Raw genomic sequence first — 27,058 nt, 5'->3', positions numbered from 1 at the left:
TGCCAGGCGAGCGCGCTACTGCTTGAGCCACATCCCCAGCCCTAAATTCAAATTTTAAATCAAAAGCAAGCTTTATTTACCTGGCCAGAGACTGTCACCCACCTGTAGAGATTCAAGCTCTGTGAGAGGACTGCAGCTTCCTGGTACATCCAAGGAGAATATAAACACAAAACCCACAACTCAGTGATTTGCTTATTGGCATGTAAACTAGTCAATCACAGAAATTAAAATATTAATAAGTGGGACCTGTGGGCTCTAGGCAGGACTGGAATTTTCCAGTCAGCAAGCAAGTGATAAACAGAAGCTAAAAAAGCATTAGCTTTACAGTTCAGTTGACCACAATCCCGGGTTCAAGCTGGTGCTAGAAAGTTGTATCCTGAATTTGGGTGGGGCGAGAATCTACTTCAAAGTCAAGTAGACCCACAAGGGCATTCAAACCCAGGATGTAGCTTGCCACGACCTGAGTAGGGTAAAATTTGTGGGGTACAAAGTACAGAAAGACAATTTTTATAAGAAAACAGCTTTCATTTCAGTTTCTCAGAAACAGCTCTTATAACAGTTTTTTATAGAAGGCAGCAAAATGGGTCTTAGGCCTGTCTGACTGTTCTTGCTTTGTAATTGTCTTATTTCACTTATCAAAATCTTATATCTATAATCTATATTTTTTACTAATCTATACTCTATAACTTACACTCTTATTGATTGAATTTATCAGTTCACACCATAACAGGGGATGTGACTTAGTGGTGAGCACTTGCCTAGCATGTGCAAAATCCTGGGTTTAATCCCTGGCATCACCAAAAAAAAAAAAAAAAAAAAAAAAAAAGTTACAGTACTAATGCTATGAAGATTAGTGAGTTAATAGACACCAATTATTTAAAATAGTGCCAGATAGTACTTCTTGGGGGCTGATCCTTTTCTTGATTTGTGATGTGGTGCAGAAATTATATGTAATATCTCTAAAATGAAATTGAGAGCCACTTTGTTTCCCATGACCCTGCCTTCAAAACAAACAAATGTTCCATGTTAAATACATCCTGTAGACTAAGAGACTTCAGGAAAGAGTGTCTCTTTCTCTACCTGTAATATGTAGTGTGTCATTTGACTCTACCACGGCTCTGAAACTCTTTTTTAAATTTTAATCAGTGATCTGGTGTCCAAATACACTAGTATGCATTCTGTCAGAATTTCAGTTTTCTCAGATTTTTCAGGAACTTGCTGACTGGTATCGTACTACATCTTCTCAGCTTAGCAGATTACTTAACTCTCTCAGTATCCTCAGATATGGATGATTCCCAGGATTCCTCTCTCTTTTCAGTTGACTTCTGAAATTTTAAATTTATTTTTAATATATTTATTTATTTATTGGTACTAGGAATTTAACTCAAGGGGTTTCTACTACTAGGTTACATCCCCAACCCTTTTTGAGACAGGGTCAAGGCTGGCCTTGAATTTGCAATCTTCCTGCTTTAGGCTCCTGAGTTGCTAGAATCCAGATGTGCACCCGACACCAGAGAATTCTTTATTCCAAGTCTCCCAGGCAGAACAGGTTCTGTCAGACAAAATTGCAATCCAGATTCTGGAAGGTTCTAGAGCCTTGGGGGGCCGGACATTAAAAGTGGACTGATTTGTAAATAACAGCACAAATGGCCTTAAGCAAAAAAAAAAAAACTTTTGGGGTGTACTCAGGATTGAACCCAGGGCCTCACATGTATTAGCACTTTCCTACTGAGCTATATCAACAGCCCCTTAAACAAATTTTATATTGTCTCCAGAATCCAATAATGTCCAAAAGATGTTAAGCTCATCTTCACATTGGGATGTTGAGTCAAAGGTATTTCTTGACAGTGTCGGGGATAGAGGTGCTTTTAATTTACTAATGTTCAGAAATTTAACCAAATAAGAGAGAAAAAAATTCCCCCTTTGGTACTGGAGATAGAACCCAGGGGTGTTTCAGCCCTTTTTATTTATTTTGAAACAAGATCTCACTAAGTTGCCTAGTCTAGCCTCAAACTTGCAATCCTCTTGCCTAACTTCAAATTGCTTGGATTACAGGTGAAAGAATCTTGTACCAATTGTGAATCAATGACCCTTTGTATAAACTCCTTTATCAGCATACCTGTGTTTTAAATGTGTCTCTCCAATGAATCTTTTTTCTTTTTGTGGTACTAGGGGTAGAACTCAGGAGTGATTCACCACTGAGCTACATCCCCAGATTTTTTCTATTTTGAGACAGGGTCTCACTAAATTGATGAGGGTCTTGCTAAGTTGCCAAGTCTGTCTTAAATTTACAATCCTCCAGCTTCAGCCTCCTGAGTCACCGGGATTATAGGGGTGCATCAGTGTGCCTGGCATGTAGAGCACTTGCTTAGCATGTGAGTCCTTGGTTCAATGTCCAGCACCACAAAAATATATATAAAAAAGAAATAATTGAATAGTGATGGCTTTTCACATATTGACTATTCTTGCTTGACATAAGTGACTTCATAATGAGCCCACATATGAAACAGGGTATATTCTAACACCCAGGTGCTCTATAGAACAAGAGCCAGTGCCAATCAGTCACAGGTTAGATTCTCCCATTAGATTCTACATTAGTCACACTTAGGGAGGAATCTAGACACACAGTTCAAAGCCAGACATAGATCTGAACTGATATAGGACCTAGAGACACATGATAGACCTGAATCCATACTCTTGCCCCCAAATGCCAAGTGTTATAGAAACTTCATAGATCAAAGCCGGGAGTTATGGTACATACCTATAATCTCAGCAATTTGGGAGTCTAAGGTAGGAGGATCGCAAGTTCAAGGCCAGCCTCAGCAACTTAGCAAGACCCTGACTCAAAATTTGAAAAAGTACTAGGGACGTTGCTCAGTGTCCCTGGGATCAATTCTCAGTGCCAAGGCCAGAGAGAATCTGTATATCTGTTAAATCTCTAACATCCTCTGCAGAACCCAGCAAATGCAATACAAAGCAGCAGAGCTAAAGTGCACTCTTGTCAGACACTGGAGCCAGTTAGCAAGTTCAAGTCCAGTCTCAGCAACTTAGCAAGACCCTCTCTCAAAAAATAAGAAGGGGGCTGGGGCTGGAGCTCAGTGGCAGAGCACTTGCCTAGCATGTGTGAGGCACTAGGTTCAATCCCCAGCACCATGAAAGGACAGATGATGCCACACACAAAGCATGACAAATTATTCCCAAAACGGTTATGGGGATATTAAGGTGGAAAGAAAGAAAGAAAAGGAAGGAAGGAAGGAAGGAGGGAAAGAAGACTCAATGGGGTTGTTATGGAGATCACAGCGTGGGCTGGTGTGAAGGTTCAGACCTCCTACCTGTGCCCAAATAGGGAGCACCTAGACTTTCTGTTTTGCCCTGGTGCCTGGTGTGGAGCAAAAGGGAGGTTCCTGAAAGGTTAACAGCCAGACAACAAAGTGGAGTCAAAATATTTATTACAAGTACCCTACAAGAGCATAAAATAAAATATAAACATAGGAAATGGTCCTCCAGGCCAGTTCATAATTCCTGACAATAGTTAATTCCTCTCTGACAATAGTGATTGTAAGAGATTCTGAGGAACATTCAATAGAGAAAAAAGGCACAAGTGTTTCTCTAAAGTCTTTAGTCAAAGTACACATACATGATCTGCTATTCAAATTATAAAATGAAACCTCTCCCAACTCATAATCCAGAAAAACTGGACTTGTGATACATCTGTGGACTGCACAATTTGCCAGAAACTATTGCTGGGACAAACTGATGTCAAATCTTTTCCAGAGGAGGATTCACTACACACATCTAAGGACCATTCATCTGTGCCTCTCACTTCTACTTGCCAAAAATGTCTCCCACTTTCAAATCTCTCATGATTCCAGGCAGCTGCAAAGAAAGTAGATGGCTGGGGAGATAAATCGTTTGAGTTCATCATTTCATATTTCAGATTAGGGTGGGAGGTTTGAGAACTTAAAGTCAAATTTACTTGAAATGTGCTGATCATTTTTTCAGACCAAAACAACATAGAGAGGGATCGTAACTGTCTTTCATTTAAAAAAAAAAAAAAAAAAAAAAAGCAGTTTTTTCATAAGAGGAGAGAGAATTTTAATATTTACTTTTTAGTTTTCGGCGGACACAACATCTTTATATGTGGTGTGAGGATCGAACCCGACCGCACGCATGCCGGGCTACCGCTTCAGCCACATCCCCAGCCCCTGCTGGGGGTTTTATGTTGTACCTGCTGTTAATGCTTCTAATACCTCGAAGTAAATCCAGGTCTGCTTGTATATATTTCTCTCTTATTTCATTTAATAGGCTTTCTAATGTGGCTACGTGGGCTAAAATTTGGCTTTTGTTTTCAACTAATTTTTCTTCAACAATCGTCTCTTCTATAATTAGCCTTAGCTGTGTTTTAATATGTTCCTTTCTATAGAAGTCTTTAAGTTCTTCAAATTCAGTGTGTAATTCCTTCTTCCAATTTCCCATCTCCCATCTCACTTTAATGCATTTTGAAACTTGTAGTTCACACCCAATTTCAGCACCTTCAATTTGCACCCTGGGGAGCTTAATGTGGTTTTTGAGCTTCGTCCTGAGAAGGAGCTGCAGCTTGATTAATGGGTGTCAGGTTGTGATCCTGGTGGTTGGAGGAGACTCTGCACTGGGGACACAAGAATTCCAAGTCCTCCTCACAGAACAAGTCCAGAACCTCATTGTGCTTCTCACACAGGGGTCTCCTCTTACCTCTTGTGTCAGGCAGCTCCATGACAATCTGAACTATGCGGCAAAACTGGGTGTTATTTTTGAGGTTCTTGGTACGGCAGTGATGGAAACAGACAGGACAGGGAAAGATATCCTGTAGATCTTTGCAGTGCTGGGAGATGCAAGAGCGACAGAGGTTGTGCCCACATTCAATAGTCACTGCATCTGTTAGATAACCCTGGCAGGTGGGGCAACTGGCTGCTGTATGAAGCTCTTCCAGGAAGGCTTTAAAGGCCATGGTGCATAAAGATGCCCGAGGTGACCCTTTCCAGTAGGTCTCCAGGAACTCTGAAGTGAGAAGCCAGCAACCCCACAGCGTTCTCTCCTGAAGTCAGCCAGAGTCCCAAGAGACTATGGCCCTACACACCTGTATGTTTTTCTCTTCAGTTCTAGAAGCAGAGGGGAAGACGCTGGGCACTCCTGATCATCTGGCACTGGACCACCGTCGCACAGGTTCAACCTTGGCTGTTTAGTTGTCTTTGTTGGGAAAAAGCCACAACTTTGAGAAGTGATGGAAATTAACAACCATGGAGGGAATTTCCAACTGTGGGATATCTGACAGGTCAACTGACAAGGTTTCTTCAACATAAAGAGAAAAAAAGTATACAATCAAGCAATGAGTAGCATATATTTCAATCATAAACATATCTCCTTTTTTCCTAATTTAAATATGAATCTTTTAGTAGGTGCAGTGGTGAACACCCATAATCCCAGGGACCTGATAAGCTGAGGCAAGGAGGATTACAAATTCAAGGCCAGATTTAGTAATTTAGCAAGGCCCCAAGCAAGACCCCGTCTCAAAATAAAAAATAAAAAGGGATGGGGATGTGGCTCAGTGGTAAAATGCCACTGGGTTCAATTCCCAGTACCAAAAGAAAAATGACACACCAGGAATGGTAGCATCCTCTTGTGCCAGGCTGTGACAGGAGAATCACAAGTTAGAGGGCAGCCATGGCAACTCAAAGAGACCCTGTCTCAAATAAAATACTGGGGGTAAAGTTCCACAGTAGAGCACTTGACCAGCATACATGAGTACTTGGGTTTAATCCCCAGTATTTAAAAAAAAAAAAAAAAAAAAAAGTGGCTCTATACTTTAGACACTCATACTGCAGTATTTAAACATAAAATTGTATATAGTATAGAATTCCCTTCAAAAAATTAAGGGGTAGTCCAGCCACAGTAGCACATGCCTGTAGTTGTGACTTGGGAAGCTGAGGCAGAATTACAAATTTGAGGCCAGCTTCAGCAACTTAGCAAGACTCTGTCTCAAAATAAAAAATACAAAGAGCCGAGGTGTAGCTCAGTGGTAAATCCCCAGTACCAAAAATAACCAAAATGTTCGAGGGGGTAGGGCTGGAGTATAACTCTGGAACAGCACATACAGAGTGGATCAGCCCTGGATGCAATCTCCAGCCCTTCCCCAGGGAAAAAAAAATTATGGATAAAAAGACTGGAAACAGGGCTGGGGATGTGGCTCAAGTGGTAGCGCGCTCGCCTGGCATGCGTGCGGCCCGGGTTCGATCCTCAGCACCACATACAAAACAAACATGTTGTATCCGCCGATAACTAAAAAAATAAATATTAAAATTCTCTCTCTCCCCCCACTCTCTCACTCTCTTAAAAAAAAAAAAAAAAGACGGGAAACAAAATTTTGTGGATGCATATTGGACTAATAAACCAATTTTTCAAATATATAGATAGATAAAATATTAAATATATATGATTTTATGTGTATATGTGTATGTGTGTGTGTGGGGGTATATATATATATTTCTTTTTTTGTTTGTACCAGGTACTGACCTCAGGTGTGTTTAAGTACTGAACCACATTCCCAGACCTTTTTATTTTGAGACAGGGTCTTGCTAAGTTGCTTAGGGCCTCAGACTGGTTTTGAACTTTCTATCTTCCCGCATTGGCCTCCCACCACACCCAGCTCTAATTCATATTCTTTAAAACTTTGTTAAAGGCTGATCATTATTGTCAACGTGGCTGCCTCCTTTCCAGCCAGTTTAGCTCCTTTTGCTTTTTTCAAGCCCGGAACAGCATCTTTCCTTTTGCTTTCCATCTCAAAGCTCCCAGCAACAGTGAATAATTATTATTATTATTATTATTATTATTATTATCATCATCATCATCATCATCCTCCTCCTCCTTCCCTCCTCCTTCCTTCCTCCTCCTCCTCATAGTAATCATAATTGGGCTACTTTTTCTTCTACCCCAACAGTGTCCCTGAACATCCCCAATCCCATATTTCCCAAATTAAAATCCCCCTAATTGCATTACATTTGTGGTAAAAATAATAATAATAAGACTAGGCACTAAGGGTCTACCTGCTTATACCTTATATGGGTTTAATTCCAGTCCCGACCTCAGACTGTGACTTGGGGGCTGATTAACATCATCACCCATGCATTCAGTGTCACAAGGAACAAGGATAACATCCCTCATTCTCCCTTTTAGTTTGGTGTGAACATAAACACCAATGGAGATAGACTTGAAATATTTCAATTTTGAACATGGGAATTTAGTATGGCACATAATTCAAGAATTTTTAAAAAATTGTTTCCACTTGTCTTGTTTCTTGACTTAATTTTAGATTTTCTGATAATTCTTAAACACTGTTCACAAAATTTGATTAAATTTAGATTATAAATTCAAGGCCAACCTAGGCAATTTAATGAGTGTATGTCTCAAATAAAAAATAAAAAGAGCTGAGTGTCCTTGGGCTCAATTCCCAGTCTGGTTTTTAAAAGGGGCTGGAGCCAGGCACGGTGGCATACGCCTGTGATCCTAGAGACCTGGAGGGTGAAGCAAGTTCACAAATTCAAGGCCAGCCTTAACAACTCAGCAAGGCCCTAAGCAATTTAGCAACACCCTGTTCCAAAATAAAAAATAAGGGCTGGGGATTTGGTTCAATGGCAAAGTACTTACATGAGTCCCTGGATTTTATCCCTTACACCAAAAAAAAAAAAAAAAAAAAAAAACCCAAAAGTTTATCATTAATAATTCAGGTAGGAGAAAAGGCCCCAAAGCTGAGCATGGTGGCACACACCTGTAATCCCAGAGATTCTCAGAATGAGTTCAATCCTGATACTAAAAAGAAAAAAGAAAAGAAAGACCAAGGCTGGAGATGTAGCTCAGTTGTAGAGTATTTGCCTACTATGTGTGAATCTCCAGCTCTGCAACAACAAAGAGAATTGCAAGATAAAAAGGGAACCACCTATAGTGGGGGCATGCCCCAAATTTCTTAATAAGACACCTATAGCACAAGAGTTAAAACCAAGAATCAACAAATGGGACTAATTCAAACTAAAAAGTTTTTTCTCAGCAAGAGAAATAATATGTGAGGTGAATAGGGAGCCTACATCCTGGGAACAAATTTTTACCCTCAAACATCAGATAGAGCTCTAATCTCTAGAGTACTCAAAAAGTTAAACAACAAAAAAGCAAATAACCCAATCAATAAATGGGCCAAGGACTTGAACAGAAACTTCTCAGAAGAGGATATACAATCAATCAACAAATACATGAAAAAATGCTCACCATCTCTAGCAATCAGAGAAATGCAAATTAAAACTACTCTAAGATACCATCTCACTCCAATAAGAATGGCAGCCATTATGAAGTCAAACAACAATAAGTGCTGGCAAGGATGGGGGGGGGGGGGGGGGGGGGGGGGAGGTACACTCATAGATTGCTGGTGGGACTGCAAATTGGTGCAGCCAATTTGGAAAGCAGTATGGAGATTCCTTGGAAAGCTGGGAATGGAACCACCATTTGACCCAGCTATTCCCCTTCTCGGACTATCCCCAAAAGACCTAAAAAGAGCATACTACAGGGACACAGCCACATCAATGTTCATAGCAGCACAATTCACAATAGCTAGAATGTGGAACCAACCTACGTGCCCTTCAATAGATGAATGGATTTTAAAAATGTGGCATTTATACACAATGGAATATCACTCAGCACTAAAAAATAACAAGATCATGGCATTTGCAGGGAAATGGATGGCATTAGAGAAGATTATGCTAAGTGAAGTTAGCCAATCCATAAAAAACAAATGCCAAGTGTCTTCTCTGATATAAGGAGAGTGACTCAAAATTGGATAGGGAGGAAAAGCATGAGAAGAAGACTACCACTAAATAGGGAAGAGAGGTGGGAGGGAAAAAGAGGGAGAAGGGGAGTTGCACGGAAGATGGAAGGAGAACCTCATTGTTATACAGAATACATATATGATGTTGTAATAAGAAAAAAGTGTGTCACATTAGATTGGATAGAGAGAAAGGATGGGAGAGGAGGGGAGGAGTAGGGGGGATAGGAAGGGCAGCAGAATAGACAATATGATTGATGTATGTACATTCCATGTATGTATTATATGTCAAAATACATTCTGCTGTCATGTATGACTAAAAAAATAAAAATTTTAAAAATTTAAAATTTAAAGAAAAACTGACAAAAAAAAGTGACTGAGTTAACAGCCTTACTATAAACAGAGCTGTTCTAAAGCAACAAGAAATTGTGTTACATATTTATATAAACGTGAGACACGTCTTTAAGAAAATGGGTTAAGAAAACTAAGAAGGAGCCTGTCAATGTCACATCCCTATAATCCCAGAGGCTCTGGAAGCTGAAACGGGGGGATCATGAGTTCAAAAGCCAGCCTCAGCAACTTAGTGAGGCCCCAAGCAACTTAGCAAGACCCTGTTTCAAAGTAAAAAAATAAATGAATAAATAAAAAGGACTGGGAATAAGTGACTCAGTGTTTAAGGTTTAATCCCTGATATAAATAATAATCATAAATATAATAAAGGAGGAAGGTCGAGGGGCAAACTCTGTGATAGAGCACCAAGAGAATAAAGAATACAGTTCTGGTGTGGGGCAAGTGCTTGCTCAGAAGCAATGTGTGCTTTCCTATGTCACCTCCCATCTATTCCATGGGACCAAGAAACATACAGAGATCTTGGGGCCACTGTCCACAGTGACAAGTGGATTTTCCATCCACCTCCAGTTATTACAACCTCCTCTGGACACACTCACACTGTCCATTGTGCCAGTCAGGTGTCTTTAAAATGAATCAAATCTCCACTTCTCAGAGCAGCCTCCCATGCCAACCCAATTAGGGCAATCACCCCATTTTCTTCCTCCATGGAGGGAGGTAAGGTAGGTATACTCAAAGGATGGCACACCTTCAGCCTGGACCTGCAAGATTTCCTCCCAGGTGTAGTCCCAGATCACTCAGCTGATGTCAACACTTTACTGGGGATCCTGGCACTGCCAAGCAGGGAGCTGGAACTATCTTTGGGGGTTTTTTTTGGGGGGGAGGGAGGGGCTATAAGGGATTGAACTCAGGGGCACTTAACCACTGAGCCACATCCCCAGCCCTGTTTTGTATTTTATTTAGAGATAGGGTCTCACTGAGTTGCTAAGTGCCTTGCCATTGCTGAGGCTGGCTTTGAACTCGTGATCCTCCTGCCTCAGCCTCCCAAGCTGCTGGGATAACAGGTGTGCGCCACGGCACCCTTGCTGGAGCTATCTTTTTATCCTCCAGGTGTAAGGGCTTTAGAGCAGGCACATCAGTACCCACAGCTTCTCCTATCCTTGCAGATCAGCAGTGTCCTCCTTGGTTCAGGTCAGTCCACACAACACATCATAACCTTTCCTGTCACCTTGGTTTCCCAAACTGGCCCTTTTAGGATTTATAATACTATGGGATGTTTCCTTTCCTTTATCCCATTGGACACACTCCAGATGCAATCAGTATGGGGGAAATGTCAATCTCCCACTGACATTTCCCACCTTCCTCTCTGATAGCATCTTTACACTAGAGGTGGGGTGAGGGTGAGAAGGGCCTCAGGAATGGGCCCCCGAAGCTCTGACTCCCCACTGGCTAACTCTATGGAAACAATTCTAATTTAATGAGTGATCTCATTTCTAGGTCCCTGGAGTGCTCCAAAAAGCCCTGATCTTTTTCTCTGGCAGGCAGATGCAGCATTTGCTGACTTAACTTGCCCTGTTCCTTCTGAGGAACAGCAGGTTTAACTCTTTCTGCCCCTTAAAGGAAGTACTTCCACCTGGCATGGGGGTAAACCCCTGTAATCATGGCCACTCTGGGGCTGAAGCAGGAGGATTCCAAGTTCAAGCACAGAGCTCTGTGCAGTTCTCACCCTCCTTCACCTTCTCCAGCAGGCCCAGCTCCCTCTCCCCCAGGGCTTTGCATAAGCAGATCCCTTAGTTCTCTCCTGTGCTGTTGCCAGCTCTCAGCTCCTTTGTCACCTCCTCCTGATCCAGCCATTCCAGACCTCCAGGAACAGTCAACTCCCCTAACCAGGTCACAGGAAACTAAGGACAGGTTCAGGAATCATCCTTCAACTCTCATTTCTACAAACATACACACACCTGGAGGTCCCCATTCCTGCATAACCATGGCCACCAGTCATGCTGGCCATGACTGCGTGTCCTCATGGCCCAGCCTAACCAGATGCAGATCTTAGCCAGGTTCCAGTGTCTCCCTTAAGCTCTGAGCATCTGTTAGTGAGCCTCTGGGTCGATTAAGGAAGACCAAGATCTTACAGGGCCTGAGGACTAGGGATGTCAGGGCCCCCAGGGCTCTTATCCCCATTATCACAAACCTCCCTCACAACCACATGCTGGAGGGTCAGACCACAGTGGCTTCTCATCAGCACTCTGAGTATGGACAGACATGGATGAGTCCCTCTCCCCACCCTATATTTGGGGCAAGATAGGATCTGGTTATATCTACTTCAGCCATTTTATGTTTTTAAGCAATGCTCATTGAAGAGCAGGAAATCATAATAAACAGCATATGTCTTATATAATCAATTTGGTGCTGGGAATCAAACCCTGGGCCTCAAGCATTCTAAGCACATGCTCTACTATGGACTTATACCCCCCAATCCTACCTTTTTTCCCCTGTGGTACTGGGGATGAACCCAGGGATGCTCTCCCTTGAGTCACATAGCCCCACCCTTTTCATTTTTTTATTTTGAGACAGGGCTGGCTAAATTGCTGAGGTTAGCCTCAAACTTTCAATGCTCCTGCCTCAGCCTCCCAAGTCACAGGGATTACAGGCATGTGCCACCATATCCAGCTTCTAGCATGTTTCCAAATAACCCGTCTCCATGCATGGCTATAATCCCAGTACTCTGGAGGAGTCTGAGGCAGGAGGATGGCAAGTTTGAGGTCAGTCTTGAAAACTTAGCAAAAAAGCTTCAAGAAAAAATAGGGAATATAAGTACTTTGTATTAGACAAAGGGGAATGAAGGAAGGTAGGGGAAATGGGAATAGGAAAGATAGTAGAATAAATCAGATATTACTATACTACGTGCATATGATCATGTGACCAGTGTAATTCTATATCATGTACAATCAGAAGAATGAAAAGTTATATTCCACATAAGTATAATATGTCAAAATACATTCTACTATCATATATAACTAATAAGAACAAATAAAAAATATATTTAAAAACTTTTTTTAAAAAAGCACTGGAAATGTAGCTCAGTGGTAAAGTCCCTGGGTTCAATCCCCACTAAAAAAAATAAAATAAAAACAAGCTGGGAATAGTAGTACATGCCTGTAATCCCAGCAGCTTGGGAGGCTGAGAGAGGAGGATCAGGAGTTCAAAGCCAGCCTTGGCAAATTAGCGAGGCATTAGGCAACTCAATGAGACCCTATTAATAAAACACAATAGGGCTGGGTATGTGGCTCGGTGGTTGAGTGCCCCTGAGTACAATCCCTGGTACCAAAAATAAATAAAATAAAAACATGTCAGGTACAGTGGCCCATGCCTGTAAGCCCAGTGGCTCAGAAAGCTGAGGAAAAAGGATCATGATTTCAAAGGCAGCCTCAGTGATTTAAGAAGGCCTGAAGCAACTTAGCAAGATCCTGTCTAAATAAAATATAAAAAGGGATGAGGATGTTGCTCAGTGGTTAAGCTCCCTGGATTCAATCGCTGGTATCAAAAAGTTAAAAACAAAAATAAATAGAAAACAAAATAACAGGACCCTGAGTTTGGACTCCCTTGCCAGTTTTTCCTGGCACAGGGGCACTCAGTAGCCTCCAGGCCTTCCCACACCCCAGCCTCACACACCACAAGGGCCCATCTCTCCACTTACCTCCAAAGGGCAGCTCTGGGAGGGTTTAGAAGCAGGTCTGCCAGACAAGTCTGTGAAGCAGGGCTTGTCCCACACTGAGTCTTCAGTGGTAGGAGCTCGGCCTATATAGACCGCTAGGAGGGTAGGTATTAGGTCTCCACCTGCTGAAGACTGGTGGCTCCTCCCTCCTCGGACTTGTCTCAATCTACCAGATTGCTGGGATTACACCAGCAGCTGAGGAGAGTTCAGAGGCCCTGGTTGGGTGGGGAGGGAAACTCCTGTGATCCAATCAGGCTGGTGGGCCCACCACTGTGTTGATCTCTTTTACATCTTCCTAAATCTGCATTAGTCCTCTCAAAACACTCACATCCCAGCCCAATTTAGCGTTTCATACCTGTAATCCCAGCTACTTGCGAGACTGAGATAGGATGGCAGATCAGGGTAGCCTTGACAATTTATTGAAATCATGCCTCAAAAATAAAAATTACCGGGCTGGGGATGTAGCTCAGTTGGTAGAGAGCTTGCCTTGTATGTAAAAGGCCCTGGGTTCAATGTCCAGCACCACTGGCGGAAAAATACAGAGAGTAGGAGATGTACTTTAGTAGCAGAGTGCTCACCTAGCATGTGTGAAGCACCACAAAATAAACAAAAAAAGGTAATAGGGTGGTGCAGTTGTATTTTCAGGGATGATACTGGGATGAGGTAGGATGGGTATAGAAAACAATTGATCCTCCACATCTTTTACTCTTTGAATTTTTCCCCCAGTACTAGGGCTTGAACACACAGGCTCCAATGTGCTAGGCATGTACCCTACCACTGACTTACACCCTTAGCTTTCCTACTTTTTTTTTTTTGCGGTACTTGGGACTAAACCCAGGAGTGCTATGCCACTGAGCCACATCCTCAGCCCTTTGTATTTTATTTTGAGACAGGGTCTTGCTAAGTTGCCCAGGCTAGCCTTAAACTTGCAATCCTTCTGCCTCAGCCTCCTGAGTAGCTGGGATTACACGCATTACTGCTATGTCCAGCTCAGTTTTTCTAAAAGGTACTCATTTTCTACACTGAGAGGGTCTGCAGAAATTAAACCATAAATGGAAAACAAATAATTTTAGGTAGCATGAAAATCAAGTTATTTCTTGTCATTGAAACACAAATCTGAACACACACACACACACACACAAAGAGGCATTGCATATTGTTTTCAGAGATTACATCTAGCAAAAAAGAAAACACATCTAGCAACATACACATTAAAATTTGCATAATGGGGCTGGGGATGTGGCTTAAGTGGTAGCGTGCTCGCCTGGCATGCGTGCGGCCCGGGTTCGATCCTCAGCACCACATACAAACAAAGATGTTTTGTCCCCCGAAAACTAACTAACTAAAAAAAAAAAATTTGCATAATGTTGTTAGGCATGGTGGGAAGATGCCTATAATCCCAGTGACTTGGGATGCTGAGACAGGAGAATGGCAAATTCAAGGGCAGCCTGGACAATAATGAGACACTATCTCAAAACAAAATAAAATTAAAAGGGCTAAGAATGTAACTCAGCGGGCGCGCGGTGGCACATGCCTGTAATCCCAGTGGCTCTGGAGACTGAGGCAGGAGGATCCAAAGTTCAAAGCAAAGGTGAGGCGCTAAGCAACTCAGTGAGGCCCTGTCTCTAAATAAAATATAAAATAGGATGTGGCTGGGATGTGGCTCAGAGGTTGAGTGACCCTGAGTTCAATCCCCAGCACCCCAATAATAACAATAATAAATAAATAGCATAATGCTAATTTCTAATACCCTGTCTTCCCTAAGCAAACGTCTTTGAAGCAACAATCATCGGCATTTTACTGTTGTTTTGGCACTGGGGATTTAACCCAGAGGTGTTTTACCATGGAGCTACACCACCCAGCCCTTTTTATTGTTTATTTTGAGATAGGATTTCACTAAGTGACTTAGGACCTCACTAAATTGCTGAGGATGGCCTCGGATTTGTCTCAATCTACCAAATTGCTGGGATTACACACAAATACAATTGGTTCAGCTGAATAGAATCTTCCCCATCTTAAAAAAAAAAAAATGAGATTAGTTTTACTCTCTGTGTGTGTGTGTGTGTGTGTGTTGCTGAGGATTGAGCCCAGGACCTCACACATGGTATAAGCAAATGTTCTACTACTGAGCCATATAACTCAATTTCATTTCTTCTTTAAAAACTTCTGTTTGTCCCCCCCACACCATTTCTGGCACTGGGGATTGAACCCAAGGTACTTTACTACTAAGACACATCCCCAGTCCTTTTATTTTTTGAGACAGAGTCTCATTAAATTGCTGAGGCTGGCTTGGAACTCAGGCTCCCAAATTGCTGCCACTGTACCCATCCACTGTACCCATCAAAGATTTATTTTTGAAAGATTCCAATGCATGAGAATGCTGACCATGCAAGCATGCCTTGTAGACAAAATCAATCCATCCATCTTCATGAAGTAGAAGACAACCCTTCACTTTTTTTTTTTTTTGGTACCAAGGATTGAACCTAGGGGTGCTTAACATCCCTACCCAACCCTATTCCTCCCCTGCTCCCCACCTTTTTTTTTGAGACAGGGTATCAATTGCCTAGGGCCTCACTAAATTGCTGAGGCTTGCCTCAAACTTGCAACCCTCCTACTTCAGGACCTCAGGGGTTAAAGGCCTGTGCCCATGCCTGGCTCAAACCCTTTACTCTTTTTCTTATCTCTCCCCTCACACTAACTCCCAGGCTGAAGACAATGTGGATGTGCTGTCATCCTTGTATTTCAGGCTGCTAATCAGTGTCCAGATAATGAGCACTCCAATTTGTTGAATATATAAATCATCTGTAGTAGTCCTGGTCTATGATCCTAGCTGCTCAGAAGGAATAGGAAGGATTCCAATTTACCCAGGGCAATTTAGAGGCATCCTGTCTCAAAAGTTTTTAAATACAAAGGGCTAGCTGAGCATGGTGGCACACACCTCTAATCTCAGCAACTCACAAGGCTGAGGCAGGAGGATCACCAGTTTGAGGTCAACCTCAGCAATTCAGTGAGACTCTGCCCTAAAAAAAAAAAAAATACAGGTGCAGTGGTGTACGCCTGTTATCTCAGCAGCTCTGGAGGCTGAGGCAGGAGGATCACAAGTTCAAAGCCAGCCTCAGCAACTTAGTGAGGCCCTAAGCAATTGAAGGAGACCCTGTCTCTAAATAAAATCTTAAAAAGGGGGGGCATTGGGGATGCGGCTCAGTGTTTAAGTACCCCTGGATCCAATCCACAGCACCAAAATGAAAACCAAAAAAAAGGAAAAAGAAAAAGAAAAGAGCTGGGGATGTAGGTAAGTGATAGAGTCCCCTGGGCTCAAACTCCAGTACTGCAAAAAAAAAAAAAGTAAATAAATCATAAAATGCAAATTTCACATATTATTTATTGAAAGTTCACTATAAAACAGAAGCACTTTACCATTGAGCACTATCTCAGGACATTTTTCTTTTTTGGTACCAGGGATTGAACTCAGGGGTCCTTAACCACATAACCACATCCCCAGCCCATTTTTTATATTTTATTTTGACACCAGGGTCTTGCTAAATTGCTTAGGGCCTCACTAAATTGCTGAGGCTGACTTTGAACTTGTTATCCTCCCTCAGCCTTCCAAATGGCTGGAATTACAGTCGTGTGCCATTGCACCTGGCTAGGACTTTTTATTTATTTCTTTTTTGGGTACTGGAAATTGAACTCAGGGGCACTCAACAACTGAGCCGCATACCCAGTCCTATTTTGTATTTTATTTAGAGACACAGTCTCACTGAGTTGCTAAGTGCCTTGCCATTGCTGAGGCTGGCTTTGAATTCATGATCCTCCTGTCTCAGCCTCCCAAGCTGCTGGGATTACAGGCATGCACCACTGTGCCTGGTTCTTTTTTTTTTTTTTTTTTTTTTTTTTAATATTTATTTTTTAGTTGTTGGTGAACCTTTATTTTATTTATTTGTATGTGATGCTAAGAATCGAACCCAGTGCCTCACACATGCTAAGCAAGTGCTCTACCACTGAGCCACAACCCCAACCCTTATTTCTTATTTTGAGACAAGGTTTCACTAAGTTGCACAGACTGGTCTCTCTAAGTTGCACAGACTGGTCTCCAATTTTCAAGTTGCACAGACTGGTCTCCAATTTTCAATTCTCCTGCCTCAGCTTCCCAAATGGCTGGAACCACCTGCTGACACAACATTGTATTTGTGTATTTATTTATTTACACAGTGACACTGGGAATTGAACTCAAGAGTCCTTTACCTCTGAACAGTACCACCAACTCCCTCTGCCTTGCTCCCTGGCCCTTTTTCTTTTCTTTCTTTCTTTTTCAATACCTTTATTTCATTTTTATATGGTGCTAAGGATTGAACCCAGTGCCTCACACGTGCCAGGCCAGCGCTCTACAAGTGAGCCAGTTGCTTAGCGCATTGCTGTTGCTGAGGCTGGCTTTGAACTTGCGATCCTCCGGCCTCAGCCTCTCCAGCCACTAGGATTACAGGAGTGTGCCACTGCCCCGGCTCCATGTGGTTAATTTTGTGTGGATGGCTCACATCATTCAGCTCTTACTTGTTTGTGACCCATCTTACAGATTCTGATACTTTAATGACATGTATATGAAAGTTTTTCACACTGAAAGTATACAATTATGGAAACATTTGATGAAAATAAAACTATTGTTAGCTTGACACTTTCCTGAAACAAAACCTAACAATCTTAACATTTGCTGTCATTAACCAGATTCTACCAGAGGTGCTGGGGACCCATGTAGAGTGTACTTAACACACCACTTCAAGCTGATGAAGTGGTGGTTGTAGAGCTGTGGTTTTTACTCTATGGGAAATGTGTCAGGGCTTCTTTACACTGAGAGGTTTAGGGCTTAAACCAGTGTTGAATCTGGTGCCAAACTATAGTGGAATTCAAATTCACATGATCTGGATTTAATTAACAAGTTAACTTACTAGAGTAATCCACTTTGCTCTATTGGATTGTCTTAAAATTTCCTGTTTTAAACAGCTACATTACTTGATTAAAACAATGTTAATTTTTTTAAAAAATGCAACTACATTTCAAAATAAAAATATAAAGGGGCTGAGGATGTGACTCAGTGGTACAGTATCCCTGGGTTCAATCCCCAGTACCAAAAAAAAAAAAAAGAGGAGTTTCAAAATATTCAATGGAAGCCAAAAACATCCCTTACTAGAGAATTTTAGTGCAGCAGGAGGAGGAGGTAGGAAGAGGAGTTAAATCAGATCTGTATAAAATGTGCAGAAATGGGTACTGCCCTCAGAATCTGTACAATGGGACAAAGAAATCTCCCTATTTATAAGCTTGAGTGGGTTCTGATGCCACCATATTGGTGAGCCAAGAAAGGAGACCTGGATTGAGGAAGACCCATCTTTACAATGTCAGGAGTTTAACTCTTGACAGGTGGATACCGGGCACACATAGACTGATGGAGCAAAACCCATAACCCTGATTCCCTTTAATATGAACAGAACAACAGACAAAACCAGTCTATGGTTTTAGCAGCGGGTATAGTGGTTATCTTTGGGGAAGAAAGTGGTGGTAATAATGGTGACTGACCAGGAAGTAGTGAAAGAGGATAGATGATCCTTTATATTCTGATCTGGTTGGTGGATACAAGAGTGTGTTCCGGGCTGGGGTTGTGGCTCACTGGTAGAGTGCTTGCCTAGCACATGCAAGGCACTGGGTTGGATATTGTGCCCATCTACAACTAAAAATATTAAAAAAAAAAAAAAAAAAAACTGTTCTTCGTGATCATGAATCAAGCTATACAAAATGACTGGTTTGTGCTGGGCATGGTGGTTACCTCAGCAACTGGGAAGCTGAAGCAAAAGGATCACAATTTTGAAGCCAGCCTGGGCAACCTTGTGAGACCCCATCTAGAGATAAAAAAAAAAAAAAAAAAGGAAGGGGCTGGGGATGTAGTTCAGTGGTAGAGAGTGCTGTGGCTCAATCCCCAGTACCAAAACAAACAAAAAGTATCCATAGGTAAAATGGGGAGATTTGTATTTTCAAATAGGATTTTGGCAACTGTGATAAAGCCAACCCCACCTTTTTTTGGGGGGTGGGGGTAGTATTGGAGATTGAACCCAAGGGCACTTAACCACATCTCCAGCCCTTTTTATATTTTGAGACAGGGTCTTGCTGAGACTGGTTCTGAACTTGTGATCCTTCTGCCAGTCTCCAAGTTGCTGGGATTACAGCAGTGCACCACTACTCCCAGCTTAAAGGCCCTTTTTGTACCAGCACCTGGAAACCCATGGTTAAAAAAGAACCAACTTTAGCTGAGCAAGGTGATGCAAGCCTTATAATGCAGCTGCTTGGGAGGCTGAGGTAGGAGGATCACAAGGATTTTCCAGGTCAGCCAAATTAGACTCTTGTCAAAATTTAAAATGGGGTAGGAATGGTGGGGATGTAGCTCAGTGGTTCAATACAGGATGGGGTTGGGGTGCAAAATAAATGGTTTCAACATGTTACTTTGTGTTACTTCAACTTGTAGTAACATAAAATCGAACCCAGATTCCTGGTTACAGATTAGTTATATGATCATACATCTGGCAAATGGTAGGGCCTCACTAAGCTTCTGGTCTTAAGGATCCTTCAGGCTAAGGAACCATGCCATGTGGTTACAAGTGTGGACATTGAAACAAGATCTGGGTTTGAGTCCTGGCTCTATCACTTTGTAGTATAACCATCCTGGACCTCAAATTGCTTTCACTATGAGAGGACAGAACAGATAGTATAGGATAGTTGAGGGAATAGAGCTAAAACCTACACTTAGAACACAGAAAGTGCTGTTTTCTATTATAAAATACAACCAAAGCAGTCAAACCAGTCAATGCTGAGATCTGAACAGTGTGGGCTATTATGAAGGTAGATTCTGCAATTGACTTTACCTCTTACCAACCCTAGGCCTATATTATGTGGCACGCCCATGTGTACACAGCTGCAATTTGGCAGAGAAAGTGATGGGACGTAGAAGCTGAACTGCAGTTTGCCTTACTGCTCACCATGTTTCCAATAGCGGGCTCTGTCGTCACCTTGGGGTTTATAAAAATACATATTCCCTGGGGCTGGGGATCTGGCTCAAGCGGTAATGTGCTCCCTGGCATGCGTGGGCGCTGGGTTCGATCCTCAGCACCACATAAAAATAAAGATGTTGTGTCCACTGAAAACTGAAAAATAAATGTTAAAAAAGTTCTTTCTCTCAAAAAAAAAAAAAAACCACATATATTCCCTGACTTTGTCTATGGAGTCAACAACATGGAAAGATGATAGAGAAATCCAACGTGGGTGTTTGCCTTTTTAAATAATTTTTTTCATGGAAGCCTTACATATATACAAAAATATGTGGGATCATTATTATACAGCTTGATATAAGAACAAAGCTCTGAAATCACCAATTAGGTTTAAAAATATACATATACATAGGGCTGGGAACAGTGGCATAAACCTGTAATACCAGCAACTCAAAAGGCTGACACAGGAAAATCACAAGTTCAAAGCCAGCCACAGCATCTTGGCAAGAACCTGTCCCCAAAAAAGTAAAAAGAGCTAGGGTTAAGCTCTCAGTGGTTAAGCACCCCCGGCTTCAATCCCCAGTATCCGAAACAAAACATTTTAAGCAAGAGTGATTTTTTTTTTTTTAAATGAATGCAAAGAACAGAATGGGGAGATGAGAGCAGCAATGAATGGACCAGTTAGATAAGAGAACAGTTGGGCTGGGGATGTGGCTCAAGTGGTAGCGCGCTCGCCTGGCATGCGTGCGGCCCGGGTTTGATCCTCAGCACCACATACAAACAAAGATGTTGTGTCCGCCAATAACTAAAAAATAAATATTAAAATTCTCTCTCTCTTAAAAAAAAAAAAGAGAACAGTGGTCCAGGTGAGAGATGCTGCTGCCCTGGTTTTGGAAGGTGAACATGAGACTGAACAACAACAAAAAAAAATCATTCTCTTTGACACAGCATGAAGTACTAGTATTGGTGACACATTTGGAAGTCACCAAAAGGCAGCTGGACATGCTGACTTGCAGCTTGAGAAATCTTCATGACAGCTACATACTGAAAAATCTTTTGGGGCTGGGGGTATAACTCAGCAGTAGAGTGATTTCTTAGCAAGCACAAAGCCGTGGGTTTGATCCCCAGCTCTGCTAGAAAGAAAAAAAGTTCTATTAAAAAGGTAGGAGGTGAGGGGCTGGGGCTCAGCAGTAGAGGGCTTGCCTAGCAAGTGTTCAATCCTCAGCACCACATAAACAAACAAAATAAAGGTTAAAAAAAAAAAAAAAAAAGTAGGAGGTAGGCTAGGGATACAGTTCAATTGGTAGTGTTTACCTCACAAACACAGGCCCTGGCTTCAATCCCCAGCACCAAACACACAAAAAAAGGTAGGAGGTAAGCATGACACTTAAATCAGGTCATACAACTTTAATGATGATTTGCTTTTAAAAAAAAAAATGTACAAGCAATTTTAAAACAAAATATTTTATTGTACATGTTAATTCTCAAATATTTAAAATTAGAATTCAAGGAACTTGACAACTGCTATCCAGAACATCTATGAAATTGCATTACTATCTGTTTTTTATTTGCTGAAAATAAGGGAGGAAAAATCTATTCTGGTTTTCACTAGTAAAGCCCATAAAGATTCTAGAAATGAGATTAAATTTACTGTTAGTCCTAAAAACTAAAAAGAATAATCTATCAGGTTCTTTATCTTTCATTATCCACTGGTAAGATTTTCAGAGGTTTAGAATCTGTTCCAACATAGAAATAAGGCCATATGGTTTGGGTTTTGGTTAAAGAATCACTGAAACTATATAGGAGAGACCTATCATCCCCATTATAAAAGGAAACCTCACCCAATTCAAAATCCAAAAAAATGCCTATTTTACTGGGTTTTGGTACTGGCAAAAGCTGGGTTTTCTTGGGACCAAACACAACATAACCACTCTCAATATATCGTCCAATTGCCCAGAAGCCACTTAGGACTGATGGCAGATTCCTCCAGTTCCAAAGAAGATAGTCTTGACAGACACCTACTGTCCACTGAGGTTTGTTTCCCACGTCAACCTCCCAGTAATGTCTACCAGAATTAAACATCTTAGAACCAAGGACAGCAGGGCAGAGATAAAATCTCCTTGAGTTATAACAAACAGTCTGTTTTGTTCTTCCGAACGTCACACTTTTTCTGTCCTCAGAGACAATAAGCTGGGGATATGCTGTGTTGGGGTCTAAACTCACATCTCTATGAAATTGCTTTATGATTCTCTTTAAGCCAGAATACTGTGGAGGAAGACTGAAGCTATAGTTGTTTAATCCGAGTGACGAAAGTTCAGGGTGTTTTAGGTTTTGATACCTCTGGCGTATGCTCTTAACATCCTTTAGTAATGCCAGGTCTGACTGTACACACTTGCCCTTTATTTCCTTCATTAAGCGTTTTAATGTGGATATGTGATCTGAAAAAGTTACAAGGTTTTCATTAAGTTTTGATAAAATATCCAACTCTTCATCTTGTATCTGCTTAAGCAGAGCCTCTTGCTCATTCTGTAAACATAGTTTAATTTGCTCAAATTCAGTATTTATTTCTTCTCTCCTATATTCTACCTTCTTTTTCAGCTCAAGAAATTTCCTACCTTGCAGAATTAGCACTTTTTCAACTCGTTCCACATTATTCTTCAATGGCTGGATGCTAGATTCTAGAATACGTCTTTGGAAGGTGGCAGCTTGCTTAATGGGACAAATGTGGTGTCTCTGATGTTCAGCAGAGAAACTGCACTGGGTACACAAAATCTGCAGATCCTTCACACAGAAAAGGGTCATAAATTGATTATGTTTCTCACAGATAGCATTTTCTTCTTCCCTCTTCCTCTTGCTCTTTCTGATCTGGAGTAGTTGAGCAATTTCAATCAAATTACAGAGCTGGGGGTTCCTCCTGAACTTCCTTTCTGGAAACCCAAATCGACAGACAGGGCAGGGAAAGGCATCAGTTAGATCCTTCCAGGAATGATTGAGGCAGTCAAAACAGAAGTTATGCCCACAGCTAATGGTCACTGGGTCTTTCAAGTAATCCAGACAGATGGGACAACTGCACTCCCTTTGGAAGTCTGCCAGGGCGGACACAAACTCCATTGAGCTGTGAGTAAAGCTGGTGCACAAGGTAATACTTCCTTGGGAAACCTGCCTCAGGTCTAAATGTGAAGTATGAAGTAGATAGCCCTCCAAACCCACACACACAGACCAGATGTAGATTTTACTGGCCTGGCATGTTGGTGGATGTCAAAAGTCTTATTTAGATCTCTGCACTTTAGCTCAGAGGATAAGAAGAATTCACAGCTTATCATTAGCCCATCTGCACTCAAGTTTAATGACTTTCTTCAAGAAAGCAGCCACAGACCTAATGGACCAATCATTCCTGTGGGTGAGAAAAGATTTTTAATTTCAAAATGTCCTGGATTTGAAACTATGATACAATAGTTGATTGAGACAAGAATTATCAATAACTGTTACCTTTACAATGTAGAGATCGAAAGAGTGCCACCATAACCAATGATGGGAAAAACTGATGACCTAAAATAAGAAAAACATTACCATCAATAAATAATAATTAAAAAAAATTACCTGTATCTAATCATAGGGAAACAATCACAAAAATCCAAATCACAGTGATTCAGTAAGACAATGATATTGGACTGCATAAGTGACAATGATGCCCAAAAAATGAGGCAGGGAGGAGCTGGGGATATAGCTGAGAGGGAGACTGCCTGCAAAGCATGTGCCAGGACCTGGGTTCCATACCCAATAAGGCAAAACAAACAAAAGCCAGGTGTGTTGGACTCCACCTATAATCCCAGCCACTTGACAGGCTGAGGCAACAGAATCCCAAATTTGAGGCCAGTCTGAGCAACTCAGTGAGACTCTGTCTCAAAATAAAAATAAAGGTACGGGGAACACCCCTGAGTTCAATCCTCAGTACCAAGAAAAAAGAAGAAAGGGCTAGTACAGCACTCATGACTTCAATCCCCAGTACTGAGAAGGAAAAAAAAATTATTTATATATATTATGGTAGAAAGTATCAGATACTGGATATATTCATTATTTATTATTTTTTCAGTACTGGGGATCAAACCCAGGGGCACTCTACCACGAGTTACATCCATAGCCCTTTTTATTTTGAGACAGGGTCTTTCTAAGTTGCTGAGGATCTCATTAAATACCTAAGGCTGGCCTTGAACCTGTGATCCTCCTGCCTTAGGCTCCTAAGTAGCTGGAATTACAGGGCACCTGGGCAACTCAGTAAGACTCTGTCACAAAATAAAATGGTTCAGGGATGAGGTATAATAAGTTCAATCCCCAGTACAGAAAAAAAAGAGGAAAAAAATTCATCAGGGACTGTAGTCCTATATAAAGTGATATCTGCTTGCCACATTAACCTTTACCATAATCCTTTCTTGCTAGAGTGCATCTACAATTAATTTGTATTAAATAAGCCAAGATCACTGCTGTGGATGTGAACTCCTGTCCTGTAATCTTCCAATACCCGTCTTTTCCTCACATCACCTCATAGACCTTGTCTCCTCAGGGAAACTCATCACCTCATAGACCTTGTCTCCTCAGGGAAACTGTCTCCACTCACCAATCTGACATTCTCCCACTTTCCTGCCTTCTTTCATTCTCCCTTCTCTCTACTTTCAATCATGGGACTCAAACATAATTCTGAAATTGTCTTGTACATGTATTTGTTTCTCTTTTGGCCTTCACCGGTAAACTGAGATAGATTGGAAGTTTGTAGTGCACCTTATTCCTTGGGAAATGGCAGAAAATTACTTTTAAGAGAGAAAGCCAGGGCTGGGGATGTGGCTCAAGCGGTAGCACCCTCGCCTGGCATGCATGCGGCCCTGGTTCGATCCTCAGCACCACATACAAAGATGTTGTGTCTGCCAAAAAAAAAATGAAAAATAAATATGGAAATTCTCTCTCTCTTAAAAAAAAAAAAAGAGAGAGAGAGAGAAAGCCAGATTCAGTGGCCTGTAATCCCAGCGGCTCAGAAAGTTGAGACAGGAGGATTTTGAGTTCAAAGCCAGCCTCAGCGATGGCAAGGCACTAAGCAACTCAGTGAGACCCTGCCTCTGAATTTGTTGTTATTCAATAAAATTTTGACATTGTGGACAGTCACATCCATGTTTGGCCTATGTTTCAGCAATCTAGCAAGATGTTGTCTTGACAAAAAAAAGGAGGAGGATATGTCTGTCTCGAAATAAAAAACTAAGGTTGTAGCTCGTTGGTAGACTGCCCCTAGATTCAATTTCCAGTACCTACAAAAATTGATCAAAGAAGAGAATTTTAAAAACATCCTGTTAGGGCTGGGGCTGTGCACTTGCCTGCCTGTGAGGCACTGGGTTTGATTCTCAGCACCACATATAAATAAAGGTCTATCAACAACTTAAAAAAAAAAAAAACAGCCAGGTGTGGTGGTGAATGCCTGTAATATCAGCAGTTAGGAAGGCTAAAGCAGGAGGACTGCAAGTTCAAAGCCAGCCTCAGCAAAAGCGAGGCACTAAGCAACTCAATGAGACCCTGTCTCTAAATAAAATACAAAATAGTGCTGGGATGTGGCTCAGTGGTCGAGTGTCCTTGATTTCAATTCCTGGTACCAAAAAACAAAAAAACCCAAAACACCCTGTCAGCCAGGCATGGTGGTGCATACCTGTAATCCCGGGAACTTGAAAATAAAATTAAACAAAATTTTTAAAAGGGCTGGGATGTAATTCAGTGGCAAAGTGCTTCTGGATTAATTCTCCAGGACCCCTCCCCCCCAAATAAAAATTTTGATTAAATTAAAAAAGCCAGGCACAGATGCACACACCCATAATCCCAACAGCTGGGGAGGCTGAGGCAGGAGGATCACAAATTCAAAGCCAGCCTCAGCAATTTACCAAGGCGCTAAGCAATTCAGTGAGACCCTGTCTCTAAATAAGACAAAATAGGGCTGGGGATGTGGCTCAGTGGTGGAGTGTCAAGAGAGAGAGCGAGCTGGGAATGTAGCACCCTGGGTTCAATTCCCAGGACAAAACAAACAGACAAACCAAGATATAATGTGCATCAAAATAAATCCTGGACACCAGCGGGGCATGGTGGTGCACGCCTGTAACTCAGCAGCTTGGAAGGCTGAGGCAGGAAGATCCAGAGGTCTGGGGATTTGGATCAGTGGTTAAGTGCCTCTGGGTTCAATCTCCAGCACAAAAAAAACATGGACACTATTCTAATTTTCTGGCTCCCTATACCCACCAAACCACAGATCATGGTTTAAGATTCTACATTTGTTTTTGTCAACCTTTAATTGAGGACACTACTGAGTGCGGCGGTTCATGGCCTGAATTCTTCCCTATTTCTGATTCTTATAACTACATACCTTGGGCCAGTGGGAGCTCGGAGCTCATTAAACATTAGGCTAATAAATTAAACCTGTTGTGAATGCCCTGCTCCCAGGCTTCAACCTTTATTACTTTAGACGATACTTAACATAACTGACCTAAACTTCCTCATCTGTAAAACAACTACACTAACTTCCTACCTAGAAGACCCCTGTGCGGAGTCAAGGATCCGCTAGGGTAGTGCTGGCACTGAAAGGTAACAGATCCTTCCCTAACACCCCAAATAATTCTTTGACGTGGCCACTTCCCAAATTGGTGTTCCTCCAAACCTCTCCTCCAGGCCCTGTTGGGGAACAAATCCCGGGCCTCGCACACAGAGGGCAGGCATTCTACCACTGAGCTCACTTCCAGTCCTTCACCAGTTTTTTAAAGTTTTGCAACAGGTTCTCGCTAAACTCTCCAGGCTGGCCTCCAACTTTGTTCCTCCTGCCTCAGCCTCCAGCACCTGGGATTACAGGCGTGCGCCACTTGGAATCCTGAATTTCCCAAAAGAGGATTCCACAGAACTAGAGGAGACCCAGTGGGGAACAAGCCGCGACCCCAAGGCTTAAACAGTTTGTTAAGCTTCCCGCCAAGTTCTGGGGGCCTTCTTCCTACAGCTCCCCCCCCCCCACCCGCGCCCCGCCGTTTACCTGGAGCGAGTAGAACAGCCGATCCCGGCCGAAGAACCGCAGCCGGCTCTCAACCGACGCAGAAAGGGACCAGAGCACCC

The 27,058-nt window shown here is 42.0% G+C and overlaps 2 protein-coding genes across 3 annotated transcripts; both read right to left on the bottom strand.

Moving 5' to 3' along the window:
* Window positions 1–3,432: 3,432 nt before the first annotated feature.
* LOC139705114 (tripartite motif-containing protein 60-like) lies at window positions 3,433–22,632 on the bottom strand. Its single transcript, XM_071609319.1, is given in 5 exon segments — window positions 3,433–4,048; window positions 4,150–4,587; window positions 4,589–5,328; window positions 12,888–13,120; window positions 22,549–22,632. Coding segments are annotated over 3 exon segments (1,236 nt in total). The 5' UTR covers window positions 4,988–5,328; window positions 12,888–13,120; window positions 22,549–22,632; the 3' UTR covers window positions 3,433–3,649.
* LOC114085833 (tripartite motif-containing protein 60-like) lies at window positions 21,382–27,058 on the bottom strand. Of its 2 annotated transcripts, none has more exons than XM_071610544.1 (3): window positions 26,979–27,058; window positions 23,423–23,482; window positions 21,382–22,860 (listed from the first exon to the last, which is right to left on the bottom strand). In XM_071610544.1, exons 2-3 carry the CDS (start codon window positions 23,454–23,456, stop codon window positions 21,626–21,628), a joined length of 1,269 nt encoding a protein of 422 aa, XP_071466645.1. In that variant the 5' UTR covers window positions 23,457–23,482; window positions 26,979–27,058; the 3' UTR covers window positions 21,382–21,625. The 2 variants fall into 2 exon arrangements, with proteins under 2 accessions (XP_071466645.1, XP_027782970.2); XM_027927169.2 differs by having other exon boundaries at window positions 21,382–23,327; window positions 26,979–27,007.

This window comes from Marmota flaviventris, chromosome 3 (genome assembly GCF_047511675.1).
Source record: "Marmota flaviventris isolate mMarFla1 chromosome 3, mMarFla1.hap1, whole genome shotgun sequence".
NCBI lineage: Eukaryota > Metazoa > Chordata > Mammalia > Rodentia > Sciuridae > Marmota > Marmota flaviventris.
This window is presented reverse-complemented; position numbering and strand designations above follow the sequence as displayed.

Bases quoted from the DNA above. Each gene is read 5' to 3' on its own strand.
- LOC114085833 (XM_027927169.2), bottom strand. From the start codon at position 23,044: ATGGAGTTTGTGTCCGCCCTGGCAGACTTCCAAAGGGAGTGCAGTTGT.